The 25,669-nt window shown below is 40.0% G+C and overlaps 1 protein-coding gene across 1 annotated transcript; it reads left to right on the top strand.

Annotated features, from left to right (window-relative positions):
• Positions 1-2,984: 2,984 nt before the first annotated feature.
• On the top strand, positions 2,985-14,436 carry LOC104410121 (synapsin-2-like; the record flags this gene model as incomplete). Its single annotated transcript, XM_010020201.1, has 4 exons — positions 2,985-3,047; positions 5,465-5,607; positions 10,889-10,963; positions 14,334-14,436. Coding segments are annotated over 4 exons (384 nt in total), but the record flags the coding sequence as incomplete, so codon positions are not given.
• Positions 14,437-25,669: the final 11,233 nt, after the last annotated feature.

The following is a 25,669-nucleotide window of genomic DNA, read 5'->3' as shown; positions in this document are numbered from 1 at the left end:
AGTATAGTCCATTTCCATCTCCCCCAGTTTTAACTGTCACAGTAGAACTTACGCTTTCCTGAATTTAAGAACACCTTTGAAAAATAAGCAGTATTTTTGTAAAACAGCCTTTCCCCCTCAACAATGCATTTCAAAGAAAACACGCAATGAGTCTTATTAGTATCTGCTCTAAATGGATTGTATCCATTGGTACCTGCTAGATCTTTCCAGGTATCTCTCTGCCAAGTAACTGTAATGTAAATTAAAAGGATACTGGTGGAGCTGGGAAGTTTTCACTGATACCATCACAGCTGTATCCCAGATGTGTGAAAGTCTGTTAAGCCAGAAATTCCCATCAAAGGCCATCCCAGTCTGTGCTGGGATGTGGTATCTGCATGAAATCTGGGTATTGGACTCCAGGGTAAAATGAACTCCGTTGCCTCAAATGATGTCAGTGCATTTTTCTGAGGGAGAAAGCAGAGTTTTCAGTTTGTTTTGGTTTTTTTTCTAATTTGAGATAGTGTTCCTGTGGCCCACCAAGGATTCCATGGCTTTGGAATCATGGGAAGATACATGGTCTCCTTAATTACAGGAATGCCATTAGTACTGCAGTAGTTAGAAGTCTGCCAGCATTTCCATTACAAACTCGGTTCAGTGGTTTATAGCTCAATCCTAAGAACGTGGTGCTGCCCCTCTGAAGGTTGAGTCAGGCATCATTTGTTCCTCCTTCTCCCCCAAAACCTTTGGAAAAAAGGTGGCTAGTTTTAAAATCTGAAAGCAATAAATAAGTGACTAGATGGTGACTGTGCAGGACTTTGCATTCCTACTGTCTAGCAGGAACTTTATTCTTAAATTGCTGTACAGGTGACTTTTGCTGTGTAATGCTTTTGGATGTGCTTTTGGCTATGTTGAAACTAACCTATTGTTTCCATGCCTATGTGCCTTAAATTGGTTACATTGAAAGAGATCTGTGAACGGCAGTTAAATGCATTTTGGATTTAAAGACCAATGCTTGAAGTGATTCCTAAATGAGAGTTAAATAAAAGACTTTCAGTTTTCATAGTTACAGATTCCTACAGTGTTAGCCTAAGTACCCAGAATTCCTGCACAAAATAGGAGTTACTTTATGCAGGAACTGAAATTATGGCAGCCACAGTTTCGCATGCAATAGAAAGCACTACCAGCTGGGTTTCAGAGTGATCTGCTCTCCTGTGGTGGTAATCCTTGACTTCAAACCTTGAGGATGCCCTGACAGAAGATAGATACATGACATCTTCACTTAACTAATGTACAAAACTAACTAGGATTACAAGAAATGTTTTGTGACTGCAAGTCTTTAAATCAAATGTAGTTTTCTCCTAAGAAGCCATACTAGCCCTACCTTTAGGTTTGATGCAGATATCAGTGGCAAACCTCCATGGCCTGTGTTGCACAGCTGACAACTGTAGGACCCAGTAGGTTCAGGCTTTGAAAACTCTGGTACGTTGAAAGGGTAGATCCAAAGATTCCTCCTTTTTCTTCTGATCAGGTAGAGCAGAAACTGATGTTCTGTCAAAACAAAAAGAAGTCACGTAGGTGTGTTTGCTTGCATGTGCTTTGTGTGTTTTAAAGTCAGAACAACCTATATTGCATTTCAGGAAGGTCAGAAAAAGCCCATTCAAAGGAAAAGAAATTGATACGTGTATTGTACAGGGGATCTGATGGTAAGTAGTGTAGCATATGGACCAGGCCGTGGGTGCCTACTTGTTCTTGTGCAGGTTTGCAAGTTTTAAAGCAGCAATCCTTAAATTATTCTGAAAATACGTATTTCAAGTATAGGAAAAGCACATGTGAATTTGAATTAGCTTTATAACCCTGCAAGTAGGTTTGGATGTTACCACAAGCCAAGTGACGTTCCTATTCTTTATCTCTTGATCTTAATGTCAGTTTTTTGAATCCCAGGACATTTTCCATGTAGATATGTGTTGGTGTTTGTGAGTTGCTGTGCAATGTTGTGCAGAGCACAGTCAGATAAGTGTGAACACCATTTAACCTCTTGACAAGCCTTTGAAAGTATTTGGAAAGTAATTTTTTCATAAAATCTGTAGGAATTCTTAGTTTATTTTCTAAAGCATCAACTTTGTGTTTGATTGTGTTTGCTGTGTGAAAGTTTGGTACTAAAGGAAGGTTTCAGACCCTGTAACACTTCCCGTGCTGCTGCTGCTGCCCAGTGTAAGTACATGTTGAGGGTATTCAGGTTTTTATTTCTATTCTGCTGTTTTATTTCCTGTTCTGCTCAGTATTTGTGTTTATGCTTGGCTGGGAGATCCCATGACTGGGAGATCTAAAACTGCTTCAAACGAATGATGGAAGTAAAACTGGATATTCACAGAGCTTTCCAAGAGACAGAACCATATTCATGTCTTTGTATATTTGATTTCCTAATCAATGGCTGAATTATTACTTGCATTCGTGCAGAAGCTGGAGCCTTCCCTACAGAACTTGGATATTCTGTAACAGAAGCTAGGAACTGCCTTAAAAGAAAGGGGTTTTGGTGAATTAGACATCATTCTTTCATAAGTAGTCACAAAAAGAATTTCCAGCCTTGCTAGATAGTAGAAATCAAAGGGAAAAGTAAAGAAGGTGATTATTTTGACATAATTAATGATCGTAACCTTGGAGAGTGTGAGTTTATGGGTCAGAAAACACCATAACAAACCATAAAATAGGAAATAGCAGAAATTCAGTTCAAAAAGTGAAGAAAGACATACAAGAAAGTTAAAATGCTCGTACACCAACTGGATGTACTGGGAATAACACGGCCCTCTGAAAACACCTGCAGTAACTCATCAGCACATACACAGCTGTAGGGAGATGAGCAGCAGTTCAAGTAACCCCGTGGCAAGAACAGCTTTGGCTGCATTATGGTCATGCTTAAATAATTTTCATAAATGATGTAGTTTAATCACTTAACTCCTGGTTGCTGTCTCTAATCTCTAATACGTCTTTCTTATTTTCCCCCTCAGCTAACAATGCCAACATTTCCTGTTGTTGTGAAGATTGGACATGCTCATTCAGGCATGGGAAAGGTGCAGATGCTACTTATTGCATGTTAGGAGGCCGGGTGTTTGTCTAAAATAACACGCATGTTCTGTTGTTTCCTGGATAGTTTAACTTTTCATTATCCACATTCTGTCTCAGATCCCTACCCTTGCAAATCCCTGCTTGTACATTAGTTGAGAAGGCATCTCTCTTCAGGAAAATACTAAAACCCATAATACTTCACTTTGAAGCCTTTTCAGTTTACGTGTTGTCCTATCTAGAGTGTTCTTTGAAACGTGCTGAGATGCTTTCTCAAAACAGAACCTTACTTATGAATTTAGTTGACTGAAATGAAACTATTTAAGAGTCAAGTTCTGTTTGCACAGTCCAACTTACTGGACCTGGGAATATAGGAAGGTTTTGCCTTGGTTCTTATTAGTTTCAGCTCTATACTGTACTTTTATTCATTTCCTATCTTAATGTATTCTCTGTGATTGTTTCATACCACTATATAACTGCTGCTTTCTTTCTCCAAAGTAATTGCATTTCAGTGGTGAGTACAGCTGTTTTGATATCACTTATCTCACAATGCTGATTCAGTGGGAATTGACTTAAATCTGGCTATCATTGACATAGGTGAAAATTTCTAGTCATTATAGATTAACCACTTTCTGGCACTGAAAACACTTCAGTGGTTTAAGTGGTTTAGATTTTAAACCAAATCATCAGAAAATAGTTACATTTATTATCTTGAATCTCCAAAAGCTCCATGAACATAATATTTGCCACTAGTAATACAAATACAAAACTGATTAAATCGTATTTTATTCAGTAATTATGCAAGTTGTACTGTATGTTATGTTCTTTTGCTTATGACTGTTTTGCTTTATTTCACTCTTAGTAAGTCAGTGGAAATCCAGCAGAATTAAGAGCAGAATTAACCACTGATTCCTTAAACTGCAGTTTTCTGTGGATTGCATATGTGAAGTATTAGAATGTTCATATTGTACTTTCAATATTCACCTCTCATTTCTAGAAAAGGGAAATAACACACACAAATGTTCAGCATATCAAATGTCTAGAAATAGATAATTTTAGCTATAAAAGATTTTAAATCCTGAAAGATCAACTGCTGTTCTTTTGTAGTACGATGCTTCTGAGTCCAAACAAAGGTTCTCCTCATGCCCCAGTCCTCCTGACAGGCATTGCAAGGAGTAGAGGTTCCACTGGTTGCAATTAGACTCACACATGCTATTAAGTTTTCAGAAACCAAGTTGAAAGCAGGCATTGTGTCTGGTTTTGTGGCTCTCAACCAGCAAATTACTTTCTGTTGTTCTCCAGCTGAGAGTTGAGAGCAAATACTTAGTCCTTATGACTTCTTTTAGCTTCGCTAGACTCCATTTGATCCCATCTCTCAGCTGGGGCACACTGGCCCACAGGTTCCCTTTTAAGTACCAGGTGACAGTGGAAGCAAACAAGACACTGGCTTGCAAAGACCTGCAAACTCCCCTAATATTAGGTAACATGAGAAATACTAATCCCTGCCTCCTTTCCTCACCTTTCTGAACTGTACTTGGAGTCAGCATGTTGGGCATCCAATTTCCCTCTCCAATTTTCTACCAGCCCTAAGACTTCTCTTCTGAGTCACTTTTTCTCTCCTTTTCAGCCAGCTTCCTTTAAGTCGACTGGAGAGATGTGCCCTCCCTGTCCAAAAGTGATGCCTCTGTCCTCCATCTGTCCTCTACAGCCTCCTCCTCCCTCTCCCTCTATATCAATATTCCCCTCAATTTTTCCACCTCCCTTATGTCAAGATGTTGATGGGTTTAATACCATCCACCATAGTGGATGGTATTAAACCATCCATGTATTCCACAGTCAGGAAATCCTACTCCTAAAAGCCTGACTCCTTGCAGAGAAGTGAGAAAAATGGGGAAAACTGGTTTTACTCCTTTGAGCCAACCCTCAGTGCTCCATGTAAGTGTTCACTCCTTAGGATGTCAGGACCCTTCATCTCCTCTCTCCTGGGAGATAGGTGATGTGACAGTTCATGGTGGACTCCGTGTACATTCAGTTACATCAGCAATTTACAGAATGAACAAGAATGGTGTATAAGCCAGTGTGGCAGATTCTCACACCTTGAAAACCCCTACAGCCTGCAGATCTAATTGACAACCACCACTCCACAAAAATAAACAGCAACATAAAATTCCACCATCTACGAATTGTTTCCTACAGATGATGGGTAATATTTTGTGTAAAAAATAGATACTTTAATGCTGGAATGTTACAGAATCTCAAGATCAGATCAAATAGCCAGTACTTTTTTCTTTTAATAAACTGATGCTCTCAAAAGCCATGCTTCTCGAGAATGCCATTTGCCATTTGCAACTGAATTCTACATTTTATTCCTAATTACTCTTTTTTCTTTTGTATATGTTGTTTACTTGTGGTATGATGACTGCAGATCAAGGTAGAAAACCACTACGATTTTCAGGACATAGCCAGCGTGGTAGCACTTACTCAGACCTACGCCACTACTGAACCCTTCATAGACTCCAAATATGACATCAGGATCCAAAAGATAGGCAGTAACTACAAAGCATACATGTGAGCCAATACCTTATGTTCTTTCATCCTTTTGTTTCAAATTTGATAAGCACCAATAAGATTAAGCCTGTTGGATGAGTCTCTGAGCTGATGTGCCTCTCTGGGCAGAAAGTGTTATAGGCTTTCCAGATTTATCAAGAGTTGGTTGTGGCTGGGAGGAGGAGAATAAGACACCAGGTGAGCCTGCCAGAGGGGTTTTCCTGCTAACCTTGGTTTACTTCTTCATTTACTGAAAGAAGCATTTGGAAGGGGATTTGCTTTGAGGAGGACTTGTTAAATCATATTTCTTTGTATCTTTTCAACAACCTTGGGTCCATTTTTCTTCTCTCTGTAAGGGCAGTTAGGTGGCATTCCTTCACACAAACCTGGATCATAACACTCTAATGCAACAAAGTACTCTCCTTTTAACATAACACATGTAGGAATAATTCTAATCTCACAGTGGCCTTCACACATATGGATGAAAATCTCTTCTAACTTTAGAGTCCAGGTGTTTGTTTAAAGATCCTGACTATACGACAGGCTACAAGGGTGTTTCAGTTTCACAGACAAGATAAGACTACAGCAGCAAAGCAGGTTATCATGTAGTAGCTGAGCCATGGTAACTGTGTTTATGCATATTTTCAGTCTGTTTCAACTATCAGGCAATGTAATCTGACATAGACTCATTTCATTCCTGTTTTTTTAGACAAGTTAGGTCATCTCATGTCTTTGCTCCCTCATGCTTACACTTCTGAGGCAGAAAAAAAATGACAAAACATGGATAAAAATACACACATACATTGACATATGCACACCACACGTGCAAAGATATTTCTCTAGGAACTCTTGTAACATTGGAGGGATGAGAGATTCTTTGTATGTTGATGTTCATAAGGTACAGCCAAGTTCTTTATCAGTAAAAACAACTGAACTCCAAGCAGACTCATAAATCCTAAGAGAAGCACAAGTTGAAGCTGGGCTAAAGAAAATGGGTAAAATGTTTTGTAAAACGAAGGACAGGATTAGCATTAAGTGTCAAGTAATTCAGGAACAGCCAGCAAGCTCTGTGAGAAAGTAAAACCTGCACAGGGTTGGGAGAAGGGGCAAAATACCTCACCCTGGGTTGATACTGGAAGGCCACGTGCTCTTGACTTCTCCCCTGAGACATTACTGTCACAAGATCCAAACTGCATGAATCACTGCTGGCCTCTCCTGACATACGACTTTAAGGGGTATTTGAGAAAGAATACCGAAGATGAGGCCTTTCAGGAACCACTCACTAGTCTACCTGCCTCTCACTGTGCATCTGAGGGGCCTTAACAAAGCACAGCCCAGCGCTGATGGAAATACCATTGCCGTAGATCAGGTCCACCCAGCACTATGGATAATCCTTCTGCTTTATTCTGAACCCAGAAATACCTACATTTTGCAAAAGAAGTGTGTTGGAAAATTGAGTTGTACACAGTGACAAGGCATAAGACTCAAAAAGCTTGTGAGGATAGAGATATTTCTGGAATTGTCGGTTGGTGATTTTCAGTGTTCTGACAGAAGCTCCCTACAGAATTTCAGGTGTGTTGGGCATACCCAACCTCTCCCTATAGGCAATAAGAGTCATAAACAAGTGCTCCTGAATGATACAGCCTTTAGCCCCTGGCTGCTCCGGGGAAGTTAATTCCAATTCTGCTTGTTTGGCTTATATTGATGTTCCAAACTGTTAACTTTTCCTGGCTTTAGCCCCATGTCTGAAGAGATCCATCCTCCTTTTTCTAACAGCACCATACTGTTGCAGCCCAAGGTCACCTCTCTCCTCTCTGTCCACACCATATCTTGATCCAGTCCCACCACTTTCCCAGATGACTTCTACCTTTGTGTCTCTTAGTCCTTTCTCCTTATGCCTCACTTTTTTTGTTGCCGTGGGTTCTCCCTTGCCCCTTCTATTCTACTCAGTGCTATTCAGCAGCCTCTCCTTCCAGTCAGCAGTCAGCCTTCTGTTGTCTCAGACCTTTTCATGCTACTTCAGCTTCTCCAAGGCTAGGCTAGTATTTTCTCTCTTCTTGGTGCTTTGACAGGCAGATTTCTCATGCTGTGCTACCCCTCCTCTGTTGTTTAAAATAAATGGCGTTGATTTGCCTGTCTTAAAGCTCCTGAGTGGCAGAGTCTTAGGGATAAGGCCCAACTTTTAATGGTTATGACACACCACCAGATACCTGCACTCAGATCCAATATTAGTAACTTGATGGTTCGTTCCCTACGGTACAAATTGGACCTTGCATTTCATAGGAGAGAGCCCTACACTTTTTTATTTGACTGGAAATTTAAATGCTGTTCAGTGTCTGGAATAATTTTGGAAGATTCAGCCAATGGTATATTTATCATTTTCAAACATAAATGTTTCTTCACAGAAGAAACATTGGCCTAAGGGACAGCAAAAATAAGCTAAAATGACAGTCTGCTCCTCCTACCTTTTATTTATTTTTAAGTTTCTACTCAGAAACTGTGGGTTCATCCAAATGCTAGAAGCCTAGCAGGCATTTGTTCTCCAGATTCTTTCATACGATTAAATCACACCAAAACATGCAATACCAGTCCATTGCTACAAAGCATCATGAAGAGGAGATTTACCAAATGTCTGAGAAATTCTTCATGTGCATACACATACATTATGTCAGTAGAATATTGTTTACAGCTGGTTCTCATTTTGGTCTGTGACACAGGAACAGAGTACTTAGAGAGCCACCACAAAAAATACCAGTGAAACGTTTGGGTTTGTAGTTAAAGGAGAGTTATTAAGAGCTTCAGTTTTATAATGCTGTGGGAAATTGTGGTATAAGTGGATCTATGACTCACAAAACACTGGTGCTTATCATCTGTCAGTAGAGATTATAGCCCAAATGCAGCATTGGATCCCTCTAAATACCACAGCTCCTCAAAACGCTGCATGACGCATATTTAACTGCACTTGGTACCATTACAGAATTCATCTGACTTCAAGGAAATAGAGTTAAAAGGGTCACACACAATGAAGAAAAACAGCAGTACAAAACCACTACATCCAGATCTCCCCTCCAAAAGCAATACTGTAAATCCGTAACTTGCTGTACTTTGATCAGAAGGTCAGTAAAACAAAAGTAGAGCACATCTACACCAAAGAGCAGCAGTGCTATAGAACCACACCCTAAGCAGGCCACCTACACAAGAGTTGCAGGTAGACATTTCTATGTGTTTTTCTGATGACAAGTCCCTGTCCCAACAGTTTATATTTTAAATGGTACTAAAGAAGGCAGAAAGGAGTTGGAGAAGGGGAAGCACAAGTTACTACGAATTGTTTAGAATAATCATAATTCCTTTTTCCCCAGTTTTAAAAGTTCTTCCTTCTTTGCAAAGACCTAACTGAGCGAAAATATGTTAAGCCTAAGTGTAAAGCACTCAAAAGTGTTAGGATTTGTTTGGTGTATTATTTGGTATTGGTACATTCAGCATTTGGTATACTCTTCAGTATTGAGTAGAAGAGGAGAAAAATGACAGTGTGAAAGACCCTTAGCAATTATCAGAATAGAAGTGAAGGAGGGAGGGAAACCTTAATATTTCAGTAGAGGAAACCATGTACGAATTACAGGAATCATACCTAAGGTTTCAGGTGCCAGCTGTTCTGTTTGGGTGCTTTTTGTATCACTTAACCATGGTCTAATGGAACCCCTGTTGTTCCCTGGAGTTCTGCGTCCAGCCCACAAGCTGTTGAGATTGCACCAGTCAGGTCTGTGTCCATAGTGTTCCTCTCAGGCCTCGCCTGGTCTCTGCACCATCCTTGCAGCCAGCCAAGCAGCCAGTCAGGAGACTGCTTCAGCTTCAACAGGGACCTTTCAGGTCACAGAGTGAAAGCATGGCTTAAAGCAAACCACCTTTTCCTCTCTAGTCAGTAGTGCTGAGACTGCCTCAGTGCAGCTGAGGATCTTGAACTAGATACTTGTTAAAAGGCTTCAGGACAATTCAACAGGTCTTTTTTTTCTCTGAGTTGGTCACATCTTGCTTCCTCAAAGACACTTTAAATAGTACATTGCCTTTGAGAAGCCTGCAACAGATTTTAATTGTGATTTGTGAGAAGTATTATCTCTCTGATGCAGCATATGTGTGCAGAGTAGTAATGAACTTACGATTATTCATTTATAAGTAGAGACATAGAATCATAGAATGGTTTGGGTTGGAAAGGACCTTAAGATCAGTTCCACCCCCCCTGCCATGGGCAGGGACACCACACACTAAACCATGTCACTCAAGACTTCATCCAGCCTGGCCTTGAACACTGCCAGGGATGGATATATATAAATATAACTTTAGAAAATGAAACAGAAATCACTAAATAGCCTTATTACTGTGCAAGTTTATGCACAGCACTCAACATGCACGTTCCCCCTTCTCCCACATCAACAGAGAACACAACATAGGAGAGTCAGCATTCCCCCACAACTGCTACTGACCCTCATAATGAGGTTAATAGAAAAATGGAGAGAAAACTATAGTTGCTGCCTGATATACTTTTAATACATTACAGATGTTCCTATTATTTCACTAACTTCACAGTGGAAACACTTCATAATTTGTATCCTTCGCCTATTCCCAGTACAGCATTTAGGTTTCAGAGAACAGCAATCTCCTCAGCCCTGGTAGCAGTGCTAGATCTGTGGAGAAATAAACTCTATAGATTTTTTTTCTTAAGGATTAAATAGAAGAGGGTGCACTCAAGCACTGATGTAAACCATTTGGATTATAGTAGTAAACTAGCAAAGAGTGAACACTGTAGAACAAACCAAAATCCAGCTCTAAAAGAGATCTGAGATCACTTCAGAGGTGTTAAAAAATGTAGCTATCTCGATTTTCCAGTATTGGGACCTAACCTTGCAGCAGAACGGAGTTGAAATGAGAAGTTGAAGCTTCAGTTTGTTGATATTTGCAGTACCAGTATGTTACAGGCTATTCTACCCTTTATAACCAATAACAACCTCCTGGTAATGCTTTCACTTTGTCATAGGAGCTTTTTTACAAAGAAAAGTCTTAACTGCCTGAGTGGGGAACACCAGATCACAGCCCTGTCATACTGCACAACGTGCCTACAGCAGAGCGGGTCTTACTGACACTCTGATGCCTGTTAGAAGTCTTCACAATTTAGATGCTCTGTCGCAAGCTGCCAGGCATGAAAAAGGTGTAAACACTGCTACAGTGTTTATGGGACAATCAGAGCAATTTAAGAGAGAGTGAAAGTATAAAACCACTGGCTGTCTTTGTAATATTTTCCCCCTTTCAGGAGAACTTCCATATCCGGAAACTGGAAGACAAACACGGGCTCTGCAATGCTGGAACAAATTGCTATGTCAGATAAGTAAGTCGAATCTCATGTACAAGGTAATTAAAAAAACCCCAAACTGATGGAGTTTTGTTTTAAATGAAGTTTTTAACATTACACTGTTGCTCTGCACAGGAAATGCATGTGTCTTGTTCCGTTTGGAAAAATTAACAAACATGAGCCAGGAGTTCCAAATGACTTGACTCAGAGTTCACTACCCAAACTAAGTACTAGCCTTAGCGTAGTACTAGGTGCTGCACCCTTGGGTTCCTACATCCTTATCTGCACCTAGAAAACCACTGCAATTCTCTTCAGAAAATTCCAGTTTTTGGATTCAACCTGTCAGCCATTTCCTCTGGTTCATTTACCCTTTTCCCCAACTGTCTTACCCCATGCTACAGTGTTTGAAGCTTTTTTCTTTTTGTTCAGCTTTTTGTTCAGCTTCTCCAAGGGTTGCTGCCACTGTCTGTACAATAGCAGTGTAATTTATAAGGTGTTTCCACGCTCAGCAGTAGTCTGTTGCTGTTGGGGGTGTGTGGTGTGGTTGTTCTGTGGGTTGTTCTTGTTTTAAAGCCTGAAACCTACAACTTGGTCCCTCTTATGAGCTGAGGGAGACAGAGAAACTGAACCATTGCCTGCCCTGGAAAGGTGAAAACAAATAAGACAGGAATTACAACTCTTGCTGTCCAACCCCTGTCTAGACTGTGTCCTCTCTGATCTCTCCTCTGGGGATGGAGCGGAGCCACATTATTTTCTCTTTCTCATTTCCCTCACCTTCCTTTAGAAAGTGAGGTTATGTCTTCTCTGAGAGGGAAAAGAAAGTGCTTCAGTGTGTGTAATTACAGTGCATGAGCTATTCCTCTGTACAAACACAGGCACTTTAGTCTTGCCATAAGGGAAACTAAACAATACCAAGTGTGGGTAATGAGTATGAAATGCTCACCCGTGCCTAGCTACCTCCCTGTGAATGCTCTCTGTGCTTCACTTCTGCTTCCATTTTTTAATGTAAGTAGAATGTAATAGGTATTTTGCCATTAGAAAAACACTAGCCAACAACCCAAAACTTCTTTTATGCTGATGAAAAAAAAGCATGGTAAAGGTGGATGTTTTCTCATAACAGAAAGGGGTATGTATTGCATAGCCCTGCTTCTTGTTTGATTACCAGCTGAAATGCACAACACAGAGCAAGGAAGAGGAGGGCAAACTGAAGTTTCTTGAAGAGTGAAGGTAGTTAACAGCATACCAAAAGCAACCCAGTCTGATGCATGTGTATTTCATGCGCAGGAAGTGTCATGAATTAGGAAGAAGTGCTTTGGAAGCACTGCCCGAGTTGACATTGTTGGCTGAATACAAATCTTAGTCTAGAAATCTAGAGAAGAAAGAAGAACATGGCACAGTGAGGGACCATGACAAGGTGGAGAACAAGCCCGTTTCAGTGGTGCACACTCTTATGGACCCCTCTATTTCAGAGAGGCACTGCTCCCCTCTGCGAGTGTGCCCATCTCTCTGGCACAGCAGACATGTCATGTCAGACACCCGAGGAGCAATAGTTCATGATCTGACAGTTCCAAGGCTGCTGCACACTATGTCTGCTCTGGAAAAAAGAACCATGACCTCTTGTCAAACCTACTGGGCAAGCCTTGGGTTTAAAACACTACAAGTTAGTCCATCCAAGACCTCTCCTTCCAAATGTAGCTCTATTTTTCCAGCTCTGCGTTTGTTGGCAGAAGACAGACTATTAAAAATATTTTCATAGATCTGATTCATGTTTCAGTATTTTAAAGAAAATGTCTTAATTTCTTTTCATGTGAAGTCCAGATATTTACTCTTAAAGACAAGTTTTGCAGCCCTCAGGACTTTCTAAGGTACTTCTGAGATACACATTGGTATTTTACAGCAAAGAAGTTACTTCTAAGCAAGTGCACGCAAGCAAGCCCGGGCAGTCAGTGCATCTACAGATGTTGAAATTGTCAGGCATCCAAAAAAACATTTTGGACAAAAAACATGTTTCTCACAGGAAAATACTTACTTTCATTGCTAAAATATTACCATCAGGATCTTTTCAAACAGTTGTATCGATGTCTTTGTATTCTGCTTAAAATAAACCTTTGCCACTGGAACAGATTTGATAGAAGAAAATATAAAGAATGTGACCTAATAAGTTTACTTGGAAAGGATGCTATTACTGAAGATATTTATTTATGAATAAGACTCTCGGCCCGTAACGAGTTTCCTTTGATCCTACAGTGAAGTCAAATGCTATGTTTATTACAGCAATTTTTTTGCAATGGAAAATACTATGATGTGGCAAATCCATCATCGTGGCTCAAAGGCTGGCTCAGGAGAGGGTTTCTAAAAGGAAATAGCTCTCATTTATACTCAAATGCTGGCCAATGAAAGAGAAAAAAGTCCATGATAAATGCCTGCTTTAAAACTTTGGGGTTTAACCAAAATGTCCTTCATTTGGTGGAGCTATGCTGTCTGGCTCTGTAACCTTTCAGGATCATCTCATCACTTCCCAGTACCCATGCACAGCTAGGACATTAGCTAATCAAAGTTCTCAATGCTGTTTTGTGTCCTGTGAGTCAGTCCTTGCCCCTGAGCAAACACACACAGCTTACATCACCTCAGCAAAGCATTATGGCTTCCTGTTCTGTCCCAGCAGTTTGGTCCTTGATCACAGGAATTGCCTCACTCTTTCTCTAGTAAGTCCCACTTCATTCCCTTGTTAGTCAGATAATCTCTCTATTCATAGAGAAAGAAAAGTAACTCCTATTTCTCCATGTAGACTGGGTAAAGTGGCCTTTCCTCAGTCCATATTTCTTACTATGAGGTTTGAAAATCAGTGAAGTTCTTCTGTTCAGTACTGTATGAAACACTGCCCTTTTTTAGGAGTTGTAAAGAATTCTGAGGAATTCTACATTGCAGTTGGATTTTGCTCTGGTTGTCTATAATCCCACATGAAGAATATTACCCTTGCCTGTGTGCTGTGTAACTCTTATATAGTGTTGTATGTCTGTTCCTCTTGCATCGTCTGTACCTGCATAAGGGCACTCAAAGGGCAGGGTGGGGTACAGCTGTGCTGTTTGTGTTTCAACCTCTTCAGGTTACTCACAGTTTAGAGCAGATGCATGTTTGGACCAATATGAACTGCGATAGAATCCAGCATCACAGTGGGTCAGGATGCAGAGCCACAGCTTTTCTGGATTCTACTGGGGGAAAGCAGAGTAATCAGGCCAGGATCTCTCAGCCACTGTTATGGGAAATACAAATTGAGTAAAACTGACAGTCAAGTGTCAATTCTGCATTTAGAGCAAATGTTCTGTAAAATACATTCCTGGGTGAGCCTGTGGGCAAACAAGAGCCTGATGAGATACTCACAGAGAAACTTATCTTTACAAAACAGGTACAAGCTTTGGGTTGACACCTGTTCTGAAATATTTGGTGGTTTGGACATCTGTGCCGTTAAAGCTGTCCATGGAAAGGATGGAAAAGATTATATTTTTGAGGTAAGCAATCCTCTCTTTTCAATATATGCTTTTATATGTTACAACCCGCCAAGTAAAGAACATTTCTGATAGATAGGCAGTGGCTTGTTTGTGTTTCAGGAAAGGCTGTGTATTTTTGAGCAATGTTTACATCATCATACAAAGCCACATGTCCAAGTTAGTGGCAACACTTGCTGGAAAATGTAACCATATGGCTGGTAATGTCGTTTAGTGTTTGAGGAAATGTACACAAACTACAAAACAAAACCAAATGTGGATGTCATATTTTCCCAGCCCTTATGATTCCTTTCCTGAGCAGGCTTACCAGTTTTTCCTGGAAGGTTTATAGATAGCACTATCCCAAGGGAACCCCAACAAAATTATACCTTTATATGGAGAGGGAAATTAAGAATGAAGTGGAAACAACTTTACTTTTTTCTAACCTAAATTTTGCCATTAAGATCTGATTCCTTGTGAATCAGAAGTTTCTGCTTTGGGTAGTTTTGTAAAGTTCAAGTTTTTCATTTACCTGAAGTTTATTATGGATAAAAATAACTTTGTCCATAAATCAACCTATCATCACGGGCCTATCACACAATTCAGGATTTCTTCAGCATCTTCCATGTTCTTACAGTTTTATTCAGGAGCTAGGCAAGGATCCTCAGAACCTCCTACTCCAAAAGAGGTTGATATTTGCTAAAGCAACAATAAGAATATTTTTTCTAAACTATGAGAGTAACCTGGAGGTGATGAATTAACCCTTTCTTGTTCTTTGTGTCCATTTCTAACAGAAGAGCTTTGTAGAATTAAGACTCTCTGTTTTGTGACAGTGTTAAACAGCTCTGTGTATTTTCTTCTCTTCTTGTTCCACAAATTTATTTGTCATTATTGCAGTAGCTAATAATTCCCAAATCAATCAATAGCACTTCAAAGCACTGAGCAGGTTGAAGCATTAAACCTTCAGCAAAACAAGCAGCGCTAATCCCTACCTCCTGAGACACTGAGGAAGAATTCAGGAAACCTCATTTCCTTGGTCTGCCTGGTCAAATCAGAACTTACTGAGCCTTAGACTGTCAGAACTCACCGTAGCATAGAATTTGGGATTCCATACAGAGCCTCCTCTGTTGCTCCTTCACATAGGAGCAGTCTTTCCCTTGCACTGCACCCCGAGGTTCCTGTTAAATCTGTAATGCTTGACCCGGTGAAACCTGGATGAGATGTGAGTGATCACTCTGACTTCCAGTGATACAATATAGAGGAGATGCCTGAATGTAAGACTTGACCTGTGCGCTGCAGCCACGGGTGGAGCTCGGACATACCTGCGTACTGGGAAGGTATTGATTGCTGCTCACAAGTAAGCTCCTGGTCAGCTGGGCTTTGGCAGCCTCCCTTATGCCATTTAAAGCTTTGTGAGATACTCCACAGTTCCCATAGCCCTTAAACATCTCCAGGGGTGGGTCTCAGCATTTTCTACACACACCCATTTCTCTAAATTCATTACATATGAGATAGTTCACGCTGATTTGGCTGGCTTTAGTCCAACAAATACCAACCCCATCACTTAAACTATAACATAAATGTAGATTACTTTGAGACATAAGATCTTAGTTGTCTTACGTCATAAAATAGTAGTTAAAAACTGAAAGATCGCATGCGAGAAGATACAAAACTGGAGTAGGATTGCATTTAACAAGTGTATTCTTGTAAGGAAAACCTAAATGTTTTGGACATGAAACAATGTTGTTTCTCATACACTGTAACGAAAGCTAGTCAGAGAAGTGACTGGCATCAGCCCACATCACTTACCCTACTGATCTTATTCCCTTCTTTTTCATCCTGCTCTTTCGGTACAAATATAGTTGGATGTTTCCCGCTGCCAGTGGAAGTGAAGGATGTCTCCTTTATTTTAACAGTTGACACTGCAGTGGCACTCCTCAGCTGGCAAATTCCTGTCAGACTCCATGCACTTCACTTTCAGTCACTGAATTCAACTCTTCCCATGTTTTTGGCACTGCACACATTTTCAGTGAGTACCGTCAGCTTCCACAAGTCAGGACCCAGACCAGCCCCTGCCGCAGGCCTGGGAGCTCTGCCGGGAGGAGGAGAAGAGGAACAGGGTTTTGAGAATGAAACAGCCAGTGCAAACTGTATAATTGACCCCCGAGAGTACCTCACTTCCTGCTTCAGAATAAATCCCTTAGTTTTCCATGCCAGGGACTGTCATGTATTTAAAGACCGGAATTCTAAGACTGCAGGAGACACAAGGAACTGGGTTTATGGAGCATTTTAAGTAGTGTACATAATAGATGTTGCAACTAAAAGAAAGAGTGGATGGAGCATGATAATTCTTGCTGTTCTACAGAATCAGCTGAATTGTTTGGAAGGTGATAATGTACATCAGCAAGAACATATAGAATCTGTAATAGACACTGAAATGTAGAATTGTTTGCAAAGTTCACATCCAGCACATCTGTAGAATTTATGATCATTTGCTACTAAAAAGCCATCTTACATCAACACTTATTACACTATAATTTTAACAGTTATTGCACTATAATTCCACTATAATGCAACAGAGTACAAGACTGTCTGCGCCAGCAGAGGGGAAAAAGTTTGCCTTTTGTCTGCTCTCAACATGGGCAAACAAATGTGTTATTAAAGCCAGCACGTATGTGCTGCAGTGAAGAACCAGTGGCTGAGCAGGATGGTCATTCCATAAATACTGGGTTTACTCGCCAATTGCAATGCCATACTGAAACTTATGCTCTGATGTTTTCATGGTGACTGGAACACCTACTACAGAAGTAAATGTTTCTGTATTACTGGCATGTTGGTTCTGCAGCTGTGATCTGAGAGGGAACACACACACTTCTTAATGTATGAAACGGTGTATGCAGACTTGGTCTTCCTGATTTTTCAGTTAACATTCAACCCATGTAACACCCCTTGGGAAAGCATACCTACATGTCATCCAGCTTCAGAGTCAATGTGAATTAGGGCAGAATTCTACTAGAGGAGCCTTCATATACTCAGCATTCTGGACAGAAATTAACTTCAGAGGGATTTTCTGTAATAAGGTTGGGAGAGCAGCATTTTACAGGAATAGCTGCTTGGTACATAGCACATGTTTTGACAAAGGTGTTCGACAAGAGCTTTAGGACATCCAAGACAATAGTTTTAAAATATCTACAGTGTTTAAGTACTACATGTAACAACTCACATGCTTAAAAAAATCCATTCTTAACTAATGTTAGAAAATATAACATGTAAGTGACTTTTTATATGACTATTTGTGGAAAGCTATTAATTAGTTTCATATTGTCCTTTTTTAACCTATGCCAATAATGTCATTGTTTTAGTGTTGAGGCCATTCAGCTGCTTTGTAGTGGTCATTTTGCCATTCTTTGGTTTCACATTCTGCTTTCTCTTATTCCCCAAAATCATGGACCAACAAATTGTGCCGGTGGCTCATATTAGATAATACAACATTGAGTCTCATTAATCTAATATTCTAGCTGCACTTGTTAAGAAAACACCACTAGAAAGTGATTCTTTATCTCTGCTCTAGTATGGTGCACTTACATTGCAGGTAAGAATGTGTTGGTACTTAATGTTAGGTCCAGATATCATGCCCCACTTCTTTAAGAAGGGTAACCATATTTTTTTTTCTGTTCTAGTTTCTCTGATAGTTTCTTTTGTATCTTTATTTGATTAAAAGGATGAGAATTTTTAAATAACTTGCTGTTCTTTTAAAGCCTCGTTGCCATTCAAGTTCTGCAGACTGTGCTTGCTGTGTGAGTAATGGCTGGTCAGCAATATGGAAGGATTGAACTACAGTGAAAGAAAAAAATTAATACACTGAAGTATAGTTGTAGACACTTGGTTTCTGCACACATAAACCTGGTTATGAAATAAGTATACAGATCTTTATTATTGTTAGCTTCTTGTAGATGTCTCCCTCATGGGATGAGACCAAGTAGGTTTCAATGTAATAGAAAACCAAGAAATTGCAGTGTAAGTACAGCTTCTCATATTTTATAGCTTTGGGTGCTAGATTTGGGTCCATTTTATAGATTTGGGTCGGTTTCCCAGTGCTTTTTTGTGTATCAGTATCTTCATGTTTCTGTAGCCACCTTAGAGACTTCTGGACATCTGAACAAGCTTCATTTGAACAACATTTGAAGCCAATACTACTATTTCCCAAACTTCCTAAGAAGGATACACTTTTAGTGTACCTTTCATCTTTCCACACTGCTATAAATGCAGGGGAATTTTAAAGGATGCCCATTTGTTCCTTCTTGCTGTGCAGTTGGGAGATATTTTATGTATCCCCAGAAAAAAATCCAGACCAATTTAAAGAAAGGAAGGGAAAAATATTGAGGTCATAGTATTATTCAACCTCAATACAACCTCTGTTTTTCTGTGCAGCTACAAGTTCTCTACAGTTTTCTTAGATGGGGACTGTAAGAAGTAACTGACTTTTAAAAGAACATGGTTTCTTAGAAGCTGTTCCCTGGAAGACATCATGTTCTCTAGATGAGAAGTGGTTCTTGTCTTTTACTGCTATACTCCAAAGAACTATCTCCAAACCTCTACTAGGGAGCAGTGAGCTAATTAAAGAATCACCTTGAAGGAAGGGTTGTCAGGTGGATCAGGAGGAAGATCAAGTTACTGTACTGTGTAACAGTCTCAGCTATTCATTAGAGTCTGTTCTTTTTACCTCAGTTGGAATACTCGGCTGCCCAGCATCATGATACCAGAGACAAGCTGTAGAAACAAGAATTTAATTAACACAACATTGCAACATACAACTTCTAACTGTGTCACCAGTTCTTGCTAATAAGACATCAAATTAAGGTCCATTAAACTTTAACTTCTTAAATAGATTTTTAATCTTTTTCTTAAATTAACACTTCTGTAGTTTTAATACCAGAAGAAACAGATACTTGCGCATTGTTATGTTCCTGACTCCACTGATTATCTTCATGATTCATTCTTGGAAAACCAAACCTCTGGGAAGCTAAACAAAAGCTCTCATCATGATGATGAACGCAGTAAAAGAGAATAAATGTAACAAAACCCTTTAAAGTGGCCTCACAGGCAGTCTCCCAGATTTTGCTCAGAATTGGATGGGTGGATGGCTGCTGCAGGTGTCTTATTTCTACTTGCTAATTTTACCCTAAGCTGCATTAAAATTAGCTTCCAAGTGTTTTATAACCTAGAAAGATGGAAACCATTTGGATTTCATGAAGAATGTTTTCAGTCACTGTAAACCAATATCAGAAATGAAGAAACAGATTATTTTTTATAGGGTTTTTTTTAAGGTCTTGGTGCGATAGATGCTGTTTCTGAAAGTGCTACAGTCCATCAAATTCCTAGGACACATGCCACTCACTCCAGAGTATATCTACTGTGTAAGGTGCAGTGATCCAGCACCAGCACTTTGGCACGGGTTTAATGAGCCCAAGCCTCTAACGCTGTACTTCTGACTGCTCAGAAGTTCCGAACTTGCTTACTCTTTGTCTTCATCACACACATTTCCAAACTTCAGCACCCAAGACTGGACAAAGACATAAAAAGATATTCTCCTAGAACTAGCTGGTAATACCCACATAAGTGGTGTATCACAGGGTTTAGACTTACTTGAGTTGGCAGGGACCTCTGGAGTTCACCGAGCCCAACACATGACAAGCATCAGCACTGCTCAGAAAAAAGAGAGGGAGATGTTTCATTTCTTACCATGGCTGCCCATGTTGTAGATGCCAGTGTCCTATAATAAACCGATTCTAAAAACTCTCTAGAAACATAACTGTATCTCTAAATCAGGGATATGGCAGACAAATGTGTGCAGAAGTGGCAAATAATCATGGCCATGTTTCTTTGTATATGTACGTGGCTTTCCAGCCGTTAAAGAATACCCTCTCTTCAGGTTAGTAAGGGAACTAAATCCAGCTGAAATAGCTGATAAAGTCAGAAGTCTCTCATTTTATGTTCTGGTACTGTTAGAAATTTTGAACATGTAGGAGACTAAAATTGCTTTTTTGGTGATAGAAAGTTACAGTTAAGACCACATCTATCTGTGAAGATTCATAGTTCCAAGACAAGGAGCATTCCTACATTTCCTAATAGGACTTAATATAGCTTAATTATTCTTAATAAGACTTAATATAACTTAATAAGAAATGCCTAAGAAGATAGAATTCTAGAAAATCCCAACCTTTTCAATGAAGATTTTCCCACATTTCTGATGCATTAGTGCTGAATTCAGGAGCATGTTCCTTCAGATGTGGGCTTCATGTGATAGAAAAAAATCAGCCTTTTCAATGAACTCTTCTGTTTTGAAAGGAGCAGATTTAATCCCCTGACGTTTTCCAGACACCATTCCAGAAATAATGACATCAGTTCTTTTAGGCAGACAAGTCAATTATGTGACATAGTTAATGGAGGGGGCAAATTTGCTTTGCTGGGACACTAGTTTCCATTTGAGTGGAGCAATAACTATGGGCCTGCATGAACAACATTAGTATTTTGGGCTTCACCCTAAGAATAGTTACTCACTATTTTTTTTTTCACGTAATATCTGTGATTACTGTATCTTTTGTCAAAATACCTGGCAAATACCTTTTTACTTTTTAAATTAGCAACAACTAAACTTATATGTGACCATCTTAATGTGGTCTTTGATTCACAGTGAACCATCCTCTATTAATAGGGGGGTGAATACATGTAAAATTCATTGTGATGTTCAGTTATTATTTTACAGATTAAACCAATCTCTTTTACACATTCCCTTCAAAGTCTGTGCATTCTTCTCAGAGATATTAACTGTATTTTCTGTATTTTTTACACTTTTTTTCAATCTACTCTATTTGTGTGAGTTTACAACATACAAATTCAGCTTCATGCAGGGACTTTGGACATAATTTCCCTGGTTTGTTTTCATTGCAGATTAAAACAAGACCATATAAACGTGTCTATAGGTGCTGGAACCTTCATCTAGGAAGGCTTGATTCACTTTCCCAGCTGTTCTTACTTTCAGTGCCAATGTTATTCACCCACTACAGGAGGGACTGTAACACTTTCCTAGCAGTCATCACTGATTTGCTGCTGTACCCTCCCCTACCAACTCCTCAGGTGTGGTTACATTTCCAATTACAAACCAATCCTGCATCTGCTATCGAGCCCTCAGGGAAAGCCCCGGGATTACTTCATCTCCAGTCACTCCCTTACTTCTTAGAAGCCATAGCATCTCTTCCTACATCCCATCCAGTCTTAAATGATCGTCTCAAACTATTAGTTTTTTGTAATGTCAGTTACTTTCCCCATACTGAGAACTCTTAAATTAAAATCTGTATCAGCCTCTGCCTTTACAGTCAAAATTTTTACCACAGTTGGAGACATCCAGGTCCCAGAAAAAACAACACAGAGAAGTAACACGTGTGTAACACAGCAACGCAGCCAGCTTCTCTTACTCATAGACCAAAGTAAATGTTTTTTCCTGGTCCTCACACTCTCAAGCATGGACCTTAAAAATTACCCTGATTTGCAATGAAATTCATTCCTCCTTGCTCTGCACTTACCAATTATTACCATATCTTCTGTATTTCATAGGGTTTTTTCCATATGGAACCCATGTATCATTATTCTGTCAGACTCCTTGGGCATTTTGACTGGCAAGCCCTCTGTCTGGTCCGACATGTTCCTCTCGTATTGCAGCATCCTGACAAACACCTTTTTCTTCCACTGCATGACAAGAGTTCCTTACCTTTACCCTTCCTTCAGCTGTCCCAACTCTGTCTTTCCCAGCCCCATTTAGGCTGGGTCTTCATAAAGCTCTAAACAAGAGATCTTTCTTAATACTTTGGTGGCAAACATACTGTGTAAGAGAACTGTGTCTGGGCAATGGCAGTCAGAGTAGTTTCTCCTTCAAACATGATGATCCCTTTGCAATTACTAATATCTTATAATTGGCTCCTAATCCCATCCCATTTCCTTTCATATTCATCAGAGTTAAACAGCATTTCTCATTCTTGCAGCCCAAATTTCAAGTATTTGCCTTAGCCTCAGTAGCAGTAGAGGGCACTCATTAAGCGGTCCTATCACTGAAACGTGTTTTGTTTTGTCACGGTGTTGTGTTGAACTGAACATGTAGTTTCTGTTAGTACTGCTGATAGATATAATCAGTCTCACAGTTTAATGTAAATATGTGTTAAATTTCTGGGTGATAAGAGAAATTAATTCCATAGGATTGGTTACTGAAATGCATATCAGTGAAAGATAGAAGTGATATGCATTAAGTGACCATCATGATACTGCCCCATGTTTTTACTGGCATCTGCAAAAGTAACATTTGATTTTATGAATTACAGATGTCTTTTTTCTGTGAAATCCTCTTAGTGGGAGACTGCAGTATTTTGAATAGCTGAGCTAGGTGCTGAGAGAAAAATAAGACCTGGCTGGTTTAAAATAATATTTTAAAACTAGGACAGGCTGTAAATAGACTATTTATAAACAGGATGCTCTGTGCATGTTTAAACTTTGTCAGGTCCTCTAAAGTGGGGGAACTGCCAGTATGACACTCCTGTTGGTCACAGGTTTTAAAAACTGTTAGTGTTACCCAAAGTATGTTTAATTCTTAAGATCATTTATATTTTAAGATCATTTATGTCATTTATATTTATATAGATAATTTATTTTACTAGGAAGGAAACTAGACTACATTCTCTTCAAGGCAAAAAGACAACAAAACCCACGCAATGTGGAACATTCACCTTGTTGTTAGCGTCTTTGCCAAGGGATAGCAGGTTAAGGTCCCTCCATGAGTCCCAGCAGCAGTAGCAGGAGGGGGAGGCTGAGCCCCTGCAGTGCTGGGTGTGGACTGGTGCTCCGCTCCCTCCCAGCAGTGCCAGCGGTAAGAGCCCCTCCAGCTCCAGCAACCCACGACTTCCACACTCTCCCCGCAAGTTGCCTCCCAAGTCCAGTCAGGTATTGAACTGACCAGTGTCCTGCAATAGAACCGCTTTTAAGCCTTGGTAATCTTTTACTCAGCTGTTTGTGACATTTCACTTTGGGAGCAGCAGTTTTCTTAATAACCTGATGCTTTCCTTTCTCTTTATACACATTGACTACTACCCTTGTACCTCAGTGGCACCTGACTCAGCACTTGTTTGGTGTTAGGTTCAGTGTATCTTTGGCCAACAATATTTGTTCAAGTCTGGCAATTGGGATTTCAACAACATCAAAACCTGTCCAAGTGACAAAAGGTCATCAAGGGTACATGGCTGTGGTTTTTAATGCCATGAGCATTTGAATCTGCCTCAGGATGTGAAAAGGGCACCTGTGCTTGAAAATACTGTCTTCAAGAAACATACAGTCTCCTCTACTGAAGTGGACATGAAGTTCTGAGCTTTCAAAGCTTCTTTTTCTATCCTTAGCTATAGAACTACACTCTCCCCACATGTTCTGGTGAACACAGCAATATCTGCTTAAGAAAGTTGATATGTAAACTTGCAGTCGTAGAAGTATTTAAAGTTAGCAATTTGGTCAGAACCCCGTCCTGCAGACCTTAATCCTGTCTAATCCTTTGGCAGGACCTTACTTGAGGCAATTTGTTTCACAGACATTCCAAATAATTATTTTAATGTAAGTGGAAGGTGAGCAAAGTGAGGCTTTCTTCGCACAATTGCAAACACAGAACTGTTGCTTCTTTGGCTGGGTAAGAGGGGGGTCAATACAGTGAGAGGGGCAAGAACTCCCTCTCTGAAAATCAGATGTTTTGCACTGGACAGCCAAACATCCACTGCCTGTCACACTGCCATCAACACATTCTAACATTCAGTCATTAAAAACACCTTGAAATCGGGTCTTGCCACAAAATTTCAACATCTTCCCTTCAACTACACAAGCTGGGTCACTAACACAAATAGCCAAGGCACCAGCCTAGAGCACAATGCCCACCTGAAGAGCTGGGAGTCACCCTCCCTAGTCAAAATAGCCCTGCCAGTTCCCAAAGCAGGGTTCTCTTTCTGGTCCTTTTGCTAGAGATTGGATAGGAATGAGAGAAGTTTAAGGTTTTCACTGGCCATTAGTACTTACATGTAGGTAGCCTGAGGCTGCAAGTGTCCTCCAACATTCTTTTGACTCTGTTGGACCTTTTCAGTCTTGTTCCATTTACCTGCAATAAGGAAGGAACTTCAGAAGTCAAAGAGGTAGGGATTGTGCATTTTGGAAGTACTAAAACACCTTCATAAAACTCATTGATCCTTGTGCAGTTGGGCAGAAGCCAGGAGGATCCCTTGCTATTGATTTTTGCCTTCTTCACCCACCACCACCTTCTCTCTTACCAGCACAGCTGATGAGTGTCTGCTGCAGGAATTGCTACACTGATGAGAAACCTTGGGTGAGATTTGGCAGGTAGGCAGCTTTCCACAGACTGAAAGTTAGATGGGCGCAATCCAGTTTGTACGAAGACTCCAACTGGATCAGATACAATCATATTTATACAGTATGTTACTGCTAATGCAGTCCAACTGCTTTATGCCTGGCAGCCTCTTCTTAATTATTAATACTATCATTTTTATTGTCACTTGTGATTCATACATATGAGAAACACCAGCATGCAGGGCTGCAGGTGCCTTGCTTTAATAGCCTTGACACGTATTGCAAAAGGATTGCAGTTTCTCAAGAGTGAATTAAATCCCTTTATTGTTGAAACAAAAATGGCCAGTGACATTGTGAATAATAGTTGGGGTTGCTACGCTTTTATTTCCCTTGAAACAAACACAGATGCTCCCAAAGTGGATACACTGCAGAAATAACAAGTATTCTGTAGAAATAACAAATGCATATAACCCACTGAAGTGCCTGAATTCAGGATTAGTTTTACTCATCTGAACAGCTGAGTTAAATACTTGCTGAACACTAGCAACCTGCACATTTAGAGTGGGAATGTACCCATTTTTCTTTGCCTCTCTCATATCCTGCTTTTCTCTGTAGAAATACCTCTTTTTTGCAGCAGCTGCACTGCAGCTACACTGCTTTTCAGGAAAGCATATCAATAATAACAAGGTTTTCCCTTATCAGTAAGGATCCAGCCTTCCCGAGCAGAAATCCAACACTAGCTGGGAAGATGAAGTTTTAGTTTGCATTTGCACGTTCTAATTCAGCTGATGAACATGGTGTGAGCCACAAAAATACCTAAGAGAGAAGATTTTTCAGAACTGTTGTTTAGACAGAGCACACACAATTCATAGAA

This window comes from Nestor notabilis, unplaced genomic scaffold, assembly GCF_000696875.1.
Source record: "Nestor notabilis isolate BGI_N333 unplaced genomic scaffold, ASM69687v1 scaffold29108, whole genome shotgun sequence".
NCBI lineage: Eukaryota > Metazoa > Chordata > Aves > Psittaciformes > Psittacidae > Nestor > Nestor notabilis.
Note: the sequence above shows the minus strand (reverse complement) of the source record. Positions and strands in the feature narration are given on the sequence as shown.